At 38.4% G+C, this 13,292-nt stretch overlaps 1 protein-coding gene across 4 annotated transcripts in view; it reads right to left on the minus strand.

Annotated features, from left to right (window-relative positions):
* Positions 1-3,833: 3,833 nt before the first annotated feature.
* Positions 3,834-13,292, minus strand: part of KCNK10 (potassium two pore domain channel subfamily K member 10) — a 52,456-nt gene continuing 42,997 nt past the window's right edge. For 2 of the 4 annotated variants that reach the window (XM_085580624.1, XM_077783998.2), the window contains exons 7-9: positions 10,904-11,090; positions 7,636-7,778; positions 3,834-5,596 (exon numbers count right to left, since the gene is read on the minus strand). In XM_085580624.1, coding sequence (XP_085436750.1) covers positions 4,985-5,596; positions 7,636-7,778; positions 10,904-11,090 — 942 coding nt within the window. In that variant the 3' untranslated portion in view covers positions 3,834-4,984. The remainder of the gene's footprint in view (positions 5,597-7,635; positions 7,779-10,903; positions 11,091-13,292) is intronic. The other 2 variants (XM_077783999.2, XM_085580626.1) reach the window with 1 other exon arrangement.

Below are 13,292 nucleotides of genomic sequence, written 5' to 3' on the forward strand. Positions count from 1 at the left end.
ACAATGCCATTCTCGTAAGTATAAATTGCACTGTAGAGATGAGTTATAACAGCAAGCATTTGCCATAAAAATCTTAAAAATAACAAGGCAGCTTCACTTCACTGCAGAGACTTGCAGGAGCAGATTTTGGCCTAGATTAGACAAAATGTAGCTCAGAACCAGTAAATGTACAGGGAGGTCTGAAAAAGTTCTCAGTCACCTTTCAAATTCATATCTGTTTAGTAGGAGACTTCCTGCTCTAGGTTAGTACACAACATAACATGATGCTTGGTCTTTACCTGTAATTTATTTCTAGTGGACGATGGGAAAAGTGAGAGTAGCAGACATCATGCAACCTTGACAACACAAATAAACCCCTGAGAAAACCAAAGCTGGCAAACAAACAGCCCATGTACAGCATAAATACAAATACTTCAATGAAGGGCTTTTAAGGACAAGGTTTTAATAACCTGAACTCAGACATAATTTCATTTATTATGGGTTAGAGATTTTTGCATAACATCTCTGGCATAGTCCTTTAATGGCTTTGGAGGAAGCAGACTGGTGCTAGTGACATCCTAAAGCCAGGCAGCAGAAGATCAGGTGATTTATAATTTCATGGCCACAATCCAAATAAGGTTCTATGAATATAGAGCACAGGGGGAGAGAAGAGGGATTATTGTATTTTATTTACTATTACTTTTAGGATTTATTAGAAATAATGTTCCCTATTAAGTGGTAATAAAATTACAAATCTTCTGAAAACCAGTATATGCACAAGCTCAGTGATGCTTATGATGGTTAATGGTTCAGAAGGATCCCCAAAGTGGCATAGCAGAATTCTCCTGCACAAGACAATGGAAAGTGGGACTGCAGAGCTGAAAGCTGTAGGGATACAGCAGCTGAGTCATCCTCTGTGTGAGAGGGCTGCATCTACATAAAATCCATATTTGTTTATTTTTTCTGGGCCCAATTCCCATGTCAAGTCATGTTATGCTCAGGGCAGGATCAGAGAGTTAAAGTCCATAACCCACCCATTTGTTCAATTTCTTATTTTCAGGCTGCTGGGAAAGGGCCTAATGTAGAGAAGGATGTTTTAGATATGGTTTAGACTACTTTTGCTAAAACCTTTCTATAATGAAATAGCCTCACTAGAAATAACTTGACAAGTTTTTTATAGGTGTTTCTAAATGCCAGAAGATGAGAATTTTAGCCATAAAAACACTTGATGTTTGAATTGAGATTCTCTCTCAGGCTGTTGCAGACAATTAAAACCAAGGGATGCCATTTAAAAAGGGAAAAGCAATTTAGCTCATTAAAATGTCAATTTAGGTGTCAAGATGTTTCTGTCTGGCTCCCTATGAAATACACCATTCGCACTTCCCATATTATAATAAAAATTATGTATATTGAGGTATTTAATAGGCAATCATCTAGCAGAAAATATTTGCTCCTGTCATAGCCTGGCAACTTTCTCAGCAAGTTTTGCAGACACAAGAAATGGAGAGAAATGAAAGAGAGCATTTTGCTTTCATATAAAAGGTCATCAAATGCTCTGCTCAGTATCTCACTGAGAGTTTATTGAGCATCATCTTTTGTCCCTGAACTATTATATCCCAAAGCATGGGATGCTGAAGAAACAGCTGACAAAATGACAGCCAGGGGCTCCTGCATGACATGGCCAAACAGAAACTAGAATGACACACACATGCCATCACCTAGAATCTGGACAGGGGACAGACTGATAACTCAGAAAGTTACAATTAAAAGTATGCCAAGATGTCATTGTCCTGTTGCATCAGATCAAACAGTTCTGAGTTTGCCCAACAAATTTTGCCTCCTCACTTTTCCATGTTGACTTGTTTTCTGTGATTTGCCTGTTGTCCAACTTCCTGCTCACACAGACAATTCCTACAAGACAGACATTACTTTCCCTGACCCTAATCAGAAGAAATGTCCTGGCAATGGCTAAAGTTTATATTTCATATATAGAAAATGCATCTCCTATATCCTTGCAGATGTCTGTGTGACTATGCAGAACCTTTTTATTGCAGGCAAGCGTTTCTTGTGAGAAGAACTCATCTGAAGAACAGATAACACTGTATGCATTATGTTGATCTTGACATCTGGTTACCAAAGAGAAGTATTTGCAAAATTGAATGTATTGCATGCTTTCAGAGTCAGATGAGATGATTTTGGGTGCCAGATCCTTCACAGATGCAAAGCGCAGGATGATGTAACAAGGAATTACTGCAATTCTCAGACCCAAATTGTACATCTCAGCACTTCTGAACCTTTGCTGGAATTCAAACGCAAATCTAAACTGTAGCTTTCACTCCTAACCTCCTACCAAAAAAACACCAGATTTGAACAGCCTTAGTACATCCAGACATGCTTCATCCATCCTGACACTACAGAATTAGTGATGCTCATGCATGAGACTTCAGAACATTTGCTCATATCTGGAATTCAAGGCCTGCCCAAAACCAGCAGTAACAGGTAGGCTAAAGAGCTCCAGAGCTTGAGGAGATCTGCACCTTGCTGGTGTTTGCCTGGGGCTTGAGGAGCCTGGGATCCCAGGATGGTGACAAACAAGCGTGCTTGTGAAGCCAGGCAGAGGACTGTCTGGCACAGAACTTTCCAGAAGCCACGGCAGCTCCTGAGTTAAGTGGAACCTTCTCCAGGGTCTGCGCTTACTGCCCTGTCTCTGGTAAGGTGAAGCCAGAGTGCAGCCCTGCACCTTAGAAGATTCACTGGTGAAGTAAGCAGAATTCATTTTCTCTTGGATCTTATTAAGTTAGAGCAATTCCAAATTACCTGAAATTTTTCAAATGTTGCTTTTTTTCCTTGATTTTCAGACAGATAATGAAATTAGAAATATGATAGGACATTTCAAGAGAAGTGGACTGACAGATCAAGCTAAAAACTTTTTTCTTCCTCTGCACTAGTGGAATTTGGTTCACTCCCGCAAATTCAGCAGAGTAATTTTATATATATATATATATATATATATATATATATATGTATATATATATATATATATATATATATATATATATATATATATATATATATATATATATATGTATACTCAAATATACATACTGAAAATTTGCATACACAGTGCCATGCTTCCATTCATAGCCATGGCAATCTTGAATTCTGGTGGCCAGTTTGATTTTGAGTTGTCGTAGTGTGCATAAATTCTCAGAAAGTATCACATACATGCACTTTTGTGTACATAGACAACAGCATGCAATTCCAAAAGTCTGTGTCTGCATGACCTTTGGATGTCTGCATGTTTGACCAGCTTGCAAGAGTCTCTGCAATCAATATCCATGCTTATCTTGCCTATAAGCCTACAGTTTGAGTTGCAATAATATTTAGCATTGCTGGTACAATCATGTGTATCTCATTTCCAGCATGCAAAATCTTCTATATGCAATGGCCCACCCAGTAGCCCAGAGGTCAACACTATAAAAAATTTAGTATGTTTTGCAATTCCCATTAATTATTTTGCAGCATTTTCTTTGAAAACACAATTCTATTTTTCATATCCATATGCCCTGACAGCACAAAGGATTTTTAAAAATGCCCACAGTTTAGTTACATTTCACTTTAGTCTAGAAATGCAGAGAGCTCATGTTTAGTTTTTATCAATAAAAGGGACAGGAAATTTCCAACAAAGATTGTACTTGAAAGGAAATGAACAAAATAATTTAAAATATTTTTTTAAAAGTTACAAAATATGACAGCATTAATGGCACTTAAAGCTATAAGCACTTAAAAGATTACCACAATATTTTTTTCCTAAATTTCTTTTTTGTTTTTTCTTTTTTTTTTTTTTTTTTTTTCTGAGACTATGACAGCAACTTATGTCTAAGCTAAACCCAGTAAAAGGGAGCAGAGAGCCCTGAGATTCTATGGTAGCCCTGGCCCTCATTTGAATCACATATATGCTTTTATGTCTATTTATAAAAATTCAGATTCAGCTAGAGAACAGCAGTTTGCTGACATGCAAAAGCTACAGCTTCCCTTCTGTCCGTATAGTCTTACAGTGTTAAAATAAAAGGGGCTTCTTTAGTGGTGGAAAGTGTGAATGAGAAATTCTTTAAAAATAAAAGTTGGCCCACTGTTTTATACTTTCAGCCAAATATCATAAAATTGATGTTTCTCTTCTTTTAAACAACATAACATGAGATGTTGTATTTTCTTCATATGCACCTTCTTGCTGTGACTTTACACTGAATTTTCCTACATGAGGAAAAAAATCCATCTGTCTATTTTCTTTTTTTTTTTGTTTTTTTTTTAATTGCTTAAGATAAATACCCACAGAATGTTTTTGTTTTGTTTTTTTCTTTTTCTTTTTTTTTTAATGAAAAGAGCAATCCAACCCTTACTTTTGTCAATGTTGATTTTCCAACCAGCACCCAGCTGCTAGCTGTGTCCATGGACATTCTTTTGGCATTTAGAAAGGTAATGCATCTGACTCCAGTATAGGGAAAAAAGAAAATCTAGCTTGGATCACGTGCCAAAATGTAAACTAAGCATTACTGAAAGTTTCTAGTTCACTCCAATCATTTCTCCTCTTTTTAATCACCAGGGGAAGGCTTTATGGATGCATACTCCATTACAAAGATACACTGTGTTTCATCCCTTTCATAGGCCCTGCTTGCATAGCTGCCCTTTGTCTAATACCACGTCATGGTAGGAGCCCTCTGGTGATACTGCCATGGTCCAATCCCTTCCTTTGTGTCTTGCCCTGGTAATCTTATACAGGCTGAAGTTTCCATTTGCGTAGCTTTCTGTTGCCATTCTGCAGTGCTGCATTCCTGATTTGTTTTGGCAGAGCAAGCTTGAGTCTTTATGGCACAGTGAAATATTCTTGGATGCTATATAATTCAGACTGAATAAGGAGTCTGTATAAGGCACGTGTCTCAATATATATGTATATAAAACAACCAACATTACTAATTCAAGTCCATCTTTTACATTAACTTCTGTCTTAAAGTAACACTTTGTTTTTATGCTTCCTTTCTTTGGCTTCATTGGGAAACACTCCATTTTCCAGGTCTGAGTGCTGCTGGATACAGTTGGTCAGAACTGCAGTGCTAGAAGTGTTCTTGGAATTACACATCTTCTCTGTCTCCTCTTCCTTTTTTTCTTCATCCAAGGAATAGTTTCTGAAGTTCTCATAAATTTTATGCATATCCTCAGGCATGGTCTTTTTGAGGTCTTTATTTTTCCTTTTGGTCATCTTAGCGGACGATCCAAATTTGTTAATGATGTTGTCCTCAGAGGCCCCCTGCCCGTGCTTGTTGAGCTTATCTGACCCTTTAAGGCGCAGGTTGTTAGGCCTGTTGTTGATGCTGTCCTGAGAGGAGGCTTTGAAGCGTCCTGTTTCCAAGGTAGCAAAGACGGAGCGCTTCTCCGGAGAGAGCATGTCCAAGGAGTGGGCTCGCTGCTCCAGGCCCAGGTGCCTGCGCTCCATGCTCCGGATGGTGGCTGCCCTTTGAAGCTTGTCATGGATCTCCACGCTGAGCCGCCTCCGTGTCTCTCTGAACTCAGCCGTCACATTTGCTTTCCACTCTGCTGCGTGGGCTTTTATTTCTCCAACCTTCACAACATGAAGAAAGAGAAATTAATAAAAAAAAAAAAAGAAAAAAGAAAAATCTTTCCTGTAGAACAGTAACACAGACACTTTCTTCTGTGGCATGAAACAAGGGAGTTGGTCCCATCTCCACTGCGTTCATCTGGATCCAAACTTCAGTAGTAAAGGGCTTATACTAGGAAAACTCTAAACATACCAGCTGATGGCTTTTGTGACATAGAACTCATCTGCCTGTGCCACTTTGCCACCCCACACATTTTATAGCTGTGTTACATGGTAGGACAAGTTCATGCTAATCCATCCTTGATTAAGAACAAAATTCCTGACTCATAACGTCAGCAGTAGATGGTCAAGAATGGGCACAGGTAATCACATATAGTTAAACCACTACACTTCAGAACAGCACAGCAACCAGTGCAGCAGTACAGGAATGTGTTTTCCTGTATTGTTCATGGATGCAGATGTTTAGTCCCACTGAAAGTTCTGTTCAGAGCCACAGAGTCACAGGCAGTTAATGTGATGAAGCCTACCAGGAGACCCAGGCAGAGGTCTGCACATTTCCTGGACTCCAGCCTTGGTTAGAAAGTTAGACACCTATACCTCTGGACAACTCAGTAATTACCCATTAGCTAATTTCAAGTGGCCCTCTGACTCCTCCAGTCTAGGGTTCATTTTCAGGATAAATGTAACTGTCTTTATTGGAGGTTTCCATTGCACATTTGTCCAAATACCACACTGTCAAGCCATCTGGAGGAATTTTCAACACATATTCTGTATGGGCACTATAAGCATATCCTTGAATGTCCGACTGTCTTTCTCTGTTTTACTCCTTTGCACTGGAGGCTGGAATAATGCTAAGAATAAAATACTAAGTGATGGCTGTATTCAATAAAAATGCCTTCCAAAATGACAAAAATCAAGACAAATGACCAAGCAATACTTCAGTTAAAACAGGCCTTTCTCAAAGTTCAGCTAAACAGATTCAGGAGTATAGTGTCTGCAGGGGCCCAACATGGTCAATGGTTTGCTTGCACTGCTGCAGCCTAAACTCAAGTTTTTGCATCCAATAACCCACAAGGAGTCATCTTTTTTTCTGCAGGCCAGATGTACAAGTGTCCATTTAGTACTGTAGCAGAAGGCATCTTGCATCTCTGTGGAGACCAGATTCCTCACTGTAGGTTCCTGATGTTCAACAAAACAGCCACACTCTCTGCAGTACCCTTTATTAATGGAGATGCACCAGGCCTTGGGTGATGCAGATGCCTTCAAAAATTAGAAACAGCACTACCCCCTGCCAAATTTTGCCTGCCATTTGGTTAACCCTGCCAGGTAAACTTTGCTAGTAAAGCAGGGTTGCCTTAAAATTTGAAATTATATTACTAACATCCTCCACCACAGGCTTCAGCTCTAGAGGCATGGCAATTACCTTTCTATTTTCCACACTTACTTGAGTGTGGAAAATATCCCCACTCAAATAAGTATGAAAAACAGAAGGAGCAAAATAGAAAAATAAGAAATAGAGCAGTATCCTTTTTGAATCAGGGAGGGCATATTCTCAGTGAATTTAGTCATGCTGTCCTTAATGCTGACTACTCAGTTTCTTCAACTTTTAAAAGCAGAGTATACAGTAAGGGATCTGAAACTAAACTTCTATTAAGAACCATATTGTCTGGCATAGGAAAAGACAGGAAAATCTCCTAATTTTTAAAGAGAAGACACTGACATTTTTAGTACAATTTCATAGCTAGTTTTAGAGTAGATGCTGACATCTCATTCCATAATTACAATCCTACTGATGTGTTCTGTGTATTTTTGAGTAATGATAGAGGTGTAACAACCTTGATTGCTTCTGTTGCTTTTTCTCCTCATTTGTGAAGGAGCTAAAGATCAGAGCTAACTGTATACCAAAGGCAGACAGTGAAGTAAACCACAGGGCATATTGAGCAATGGTCATGCAGAGCAGCATCCTTATTTAGACAAGCAGGAATCAGGCACTTAAATCTCTCTCGTAAAATGACAAACCACTGATAAATTACTGATCATACCTCTTCTTGTGTCTTCTTGGACAGGACTCTTAACCAGTCTCCAATCATACTCAGAACAGCAGCAAAGTAGGCAAGGCCAACAAGGATCCAGAACCACACTAACGGTTTATACCACTCCATGTATTTGATGTCAGTATTTCCTCCTGAAATAAGCATATAATTGTGCTTACAAATTATGAGGCACCAAAATCATTACAAAATATCTGTAATTCTGAAAAATACCTAAAAGTAACTCTTGCCTAACTCTTGTCAACAGCACTGTAGTTCTGATAATAAGACAAAAAGCCTGTCAGATGAGAGGAACCCAGTCTGTTTTAATTTGTCTTTAAAATTACCTATTGTTCTACTATGTGACCTGCCAGAGTGCCCAGTAAATATTTTCCTTTGTACTGCTCATATGCTGAAGCAGCTCTGAAATTCTACTTTGATAGTATTTGCAACAGCACAAACACCTGTCCAAGAAAAAAGTTTAATACAGACAGTCTTCCTTATTCTGAACTGCCTGCAGCCTCCTAGTTAAGAAAATTTACAGATCAACCCCTTTAAGTTATAGAGTTTCAAGACTTTTTTGGATTTAGCTCCAGGACTGAAAAATCTGTGTGCAGGAAAAAGAAATGTAGCTTTGACTTCCACATCAGGGTATCTGACAGGAAGCCAACCATTCATTAGCCCTGAAAATAAGGCTGTATAATCTTGGGTATCATTCAGAGGGATGCATTCTCTAGCCAGTGACTTCATAGGAGATAAGAATCAAGCCAAGCAACAAATATACTATATTGTTCTCCATCTAAGTCTATGGATGAGCTGGCAAAAGATGAAGTGAGACATTTGGCCAACTTAATGGACTATGAAGACCCCTGAATAAGTGTGGTAGCGGCCAGGTTGCTGCCTACTACAAAGTAAAATATAGAAATTTTTACAAAATAAAGCAACCACAGTTTCAAGACTCTCAGTCCTATCACAGTGCTATGTACACTGCAACAATGAGCCAATGAGAGGCAGGCACAGCCCTGAGTGGAAGAGATTGAGCAGGAAAGCCTGCAGAGCCCCATGGGCACTTCCATATCCCTCAGTGAAGTGAACATCACCTTGGTGGTACCTCTGCAAATCCCTGCCCTAAGAGCAAGCCTACCAGGAGACTCAGGCAGTGGTCTGCACATTTCCTGGACTCCAGCCTTGGTTAGAAAGAGCTAGACACCTGTACCTCTGTACAAATACAGAGTGATTTTAGTGGTTTTCCCCATTAAAATCACCAGACAACACAGTTCAGCATTTTCCCTCAGATAGCTTTTCACTATCTGAGACATTTCTACGACTCTTTAATTTTATCAAGATTCAATACAAGTGTAGTTACAGTGTTTGAACACCCCCGTGGTAGGTCAGACATTTGAGACTTGGCAGGGACCCAAAGATTGGTTTTGATGTTAATCTCTCCCCATAGACTGCATGAATCACACTCCTTTTTTCCAGTCTTTAAGAGTCTGAAACAATGGGAGGTAGGGACTGCTGTTGCTATGGTACAAGAAGCCTCTTCTGATCATACATGTCCCTGAGGAAGCTCACTAGGAAATGGATTGTCTGAATCTATCTTGCACAGTAAACAGGTGACTGAGAAAGTATGAGACCACTTTTTTCAGCCTATCAGATTCTGTGTATTTTTGGGCTCCATGCACCATTTTATTTCCAACTGTAGTACAAAAACCTCCCACTTTCCCAACAGCTGGGATTTGTTCTAGGTGGAATAAGTCATTATAGTTCCACTGATGCTGTTTTAACCATTAAGATGTAGTAATTTTGATTTGCTGTTGAAGAAACAGAGATACTGAGAGATTAAAGTGGCAGAAAATAAAAGGGGCAGAAAATCTCTCTCAAAACCAGCAATAAACCCCAAATCTCCTGGTGATCACCTGCCTTAAACTCTTATCATGAAAATTCCTCTGAAGATTTCTTATTCAGGGTCTTCTATATGATTTTTAAAAAAACCCCGCTTGTTAGTAGCCACCCAGCTGTGGATTATATTCTCCTAACCATGAGCATATAGAACAATTTAATATTCAGAGCTTTTTTATTATCACATTATTAAACAATACTGAAATGTTGTATTATTAAGAAAAATATTGTAAATTTTTTTTATTTCACACTGTGATACCTCAAAGAATATCAGTGAATTCCTTTACATGTCTAAGTGGTAAAAATAGACAAAGCTCACACAATCACTTCTGTAACTGAATGCTCCTAAAACTTTCTTTTTTATACATGGGTCTTTCTTTGTTCAGTGAATTTTTTTCTCAATAGCTCATGTCTTCTATGCCAGTATGTAATAAAAAAGGAAGATTAGAGTATTCTCTACAAAAAAGACTTGTTTACTGTTCTTCAGCAAAGAAAATTTCGTAGTTTTATTTGATGTTTTTAACTCACTCTGTTTACAGGGACTAAGAAGCACAATATGGCTGTTTTTAACATAGGCAACTTAATACCCTTAATTAGGACCACTAACAGGAATGAGAAGTAGAGGTCATGCACTGATGGGGAAAAATTCACTTATTTTGACCACCTTTTTTGTTAGCAGAGCAGTTGTGTGAAAAAAAATAGTCTCATCTCTCCAGCCAACTATATCAATTCCCTCTTTGGAAATTGTATATGGGTAGATATTTATAGTTCCTTCTCGTACTGTATTAATCTAGGAGAGTCTATCCCAAGCACTGAGATACATACCCCATTAGTCCTTCTCTCCTACAAGAGTTTTGCTTAACAGGGCAACTGCAATGTCAAAATTTCTGCCAAGGTTAGGAAACAGAATGCAGGTTTTGAAATGCTGCAACTCCTATAGTAGCAGCCCACAGCTGCATCTGACCAGAGAATTCTACAGACCTATGGCTCAGTTGTCCTTTGTAAAAGCATCCTCCATTCATCATTTGGCCTACTTGCTTCTGCAGTCAGCCTCAGACTGAGGCCTAATGGACTAATACAAATATTTAATTCAATGGGAAAGTAATTTTACTTTTGCATAATTCATTGCATGATAAAGGATAATCAGGACTTTCCAGGCTCCTGTTATCTACACTGCTAAAGGCTCACAATCGACAAATGGCAAGGCACCTGGACCTTAAATCAGTCTGGTGTCATACTACACAGTAATCCCAACAGAAAGACCTGGCATCATTTCATTGGAACATAACACATTGTGAAGAGCCTCCTCTCCGTAGCAGAAAACAAATTCTAAGAGCCAAGGCCCTTGTCCACAGCATCTTGGCTCAAAGCTGCTCACCTGCTACAAAGTCACCAAAGCCAACAGTGGTCAGAGTGACAACTACAAAGTAAATGGATTCCAAGGCTGTCCATCCCTCGATGTATTTGAAGATAAATGCAGGAATGGTGACAAAGACAATGCAGCCTGCCAGGATGAAGACGATGGTGGAAATCACCCGGATCTTTGTTTGACTCACTTGTTTATTCTAGAAAAATAAAATAACAGGAAAAAAAGTTTGAGTGGATTTCTGGAAATATATTCGTTGTGAATGACACACTGATTATGCTGGTGTCACCGGGTAAGTCTCTTTCTGCCTTTTGTGAGCTTGTTGGGTGGAATACAACTCTCTCTCCCTGTTAGTGAGAATCCTGTCCAGGTGACATTAAACCCCCATGTGTGGCCCCACTTTATCCTGATTCCCATTCTCTATGCACTAGGAAGTGACTAATCTACCACAGACACAACCTGGAAAAACATTCCTGAGCTTCAGAAAGGCATCAGTATGCTCCATATCAGGTTCAATGTGTAAGAAAAAGTGCACATTCACACCTCCATACAAATATGTGTACACCCACATTGCCTCAACAGCACCGAGGATTCAACAAACAGGACCAAGATTAAAATGAAAATAAACCCCTTTTCCCTCACTGAAAAGGTGCAATTTTATGTAGAAATAATTCATGCTTTGGGTTTTCTAGATTCAGGATTTCCAGCTTTCATTCACAAATATGAAGATTAAATCTTCTTTTCAAAAATAGAAAGCTGTATTATTGGTTTACTACAGAAAAAAAGGATTTATGTCAAATACCAAACAGCCTGGGATAAAATTACCTATGTAAATCCACACTGGAAAGCTCTTAAACAAAGACTATGTGTTACTGGCTTCTGTAAACTGAATTCAAATATAGTCAGTGTAATTGTAATATTTTACACTCCCAAATCATATAAACTCTCATTATTTAATATATACTTAGATTTTGTTTCTATTAATATTGATGAAAGCCTGGATTAACACAATTGATTCTGGCAGATTTATTTCAGATTTCCCCTGCTGTGAATAAACTCAGCACCCAATAAAGTTTCATGAGAAACCTGTAAATTATTAGAAACCTGACTGTGGATTAATTTCAGTGGCTGCGTAAATTCTCTATTTATCCTGGAAAAGAAATGTGGAGGTCAATGTAAGTCATATTTCCAAATTAGTTTTCCAAATCAAGCATCTCAACCCAGGAATGAGATCTCATTTCAGATTAAGGAATTGCCTTAGACAGGAAATAAGATCTCAGAAGTTATCTTTGTAATATATAGAAGGGATATTGCCTGAACTGGTTAATATATAACCAGCTTGTGAGCAATACTGTGCTTCCCCTAAAATGGAAGCATTTTTTTTAGAGATGCAGTGCCAGACCCTCGTTAAGGATCTCTGATCTGGGATGCATTCAGAACCAGGTAGCATAAATATGTCATATTTCATAGATACTTTTAGTTCTGAAACTGTTTAAGATGATCCCCACACTCAATATTTTATTTGTGTGTGTGTTTATTTTCTGTGTCTGGATGAACAGAAATAGTTTAAAAGGATTAGTAATATAATGCCAAATATAAGACATGGAAGAAACTGCCAAATACCAAGAGGAAAAGCAACACAAAAAATATAAAATCTGAATTCATTTCTTATTGCCTCTTTTTCCAAAGAGCCATTCTGAGTTGAGTATTTTGCTAAAATACCAAAGGATAATCTATCTTCTTTAAGAGGTATGGACACAGATTTCACAATGGCAAGATTTCAGACTTATTCAATGACTAGTGAAAGGAAAAGAGCAGATCACATGGATGTTACATAGTGTCCTACATTGGTACCCCTGCCTTTTTTCAATGAGAATAAGGATTTAACCAAATTGATGTTTAATTTCTAGTTTGACCAAGGCAACTTCTTTACTTCTACTAAATGTTTCAGTTTCCTCATACATAAAAATGGAATGCCAGAAACCTTGCCTCGTGGAAATTAGGAGACAAGTCCCTCTTGGGCATCCTTGAACAAAAAGTCATTTGGAGTTGCACGGCATCAAAGTTATGTACAGTAATTCTTCCTCCAGCCCCCACACATAAAAAATTAAAATGCATTTTAGTGTGAATTGTCTCATGAGAGAGACAGGAATGAAAAGAATGCCCTTCAAATCAGTAACAAATGTTCAGGCCATCCCCTTGTCTATGAGCGATAAACTCAGCCAAAGGCTTTTGGTTTTTTTAAGTAAAAATGGTAACAATGTTAATGAAAGGATCTGTAAAAGGCCTGACTCATGGTTATTGTGCACCTTTGTCACTCACACAAAAGCAGAGCAGCTGAGGGTACAAACGAAGGCAGAAAGCAATACTGAATCAGGCACAGCATTTTTAGAGATGCTGA

The sequence above is a fragment of the Lonchura striata genome, chromosome 5 (genome assembly GCF_050655825.1).
Source record: "Lonchura striata isolate lonStrDom1 chromosome 5, ASM5065582v1, whole genome shotgun sequence".
Lineage (NCBI taxonomy): Eukaryota > Metazoa > Chordata > Aves > Passeriformes > Estrildidae > Lonchura > Lonchura striata.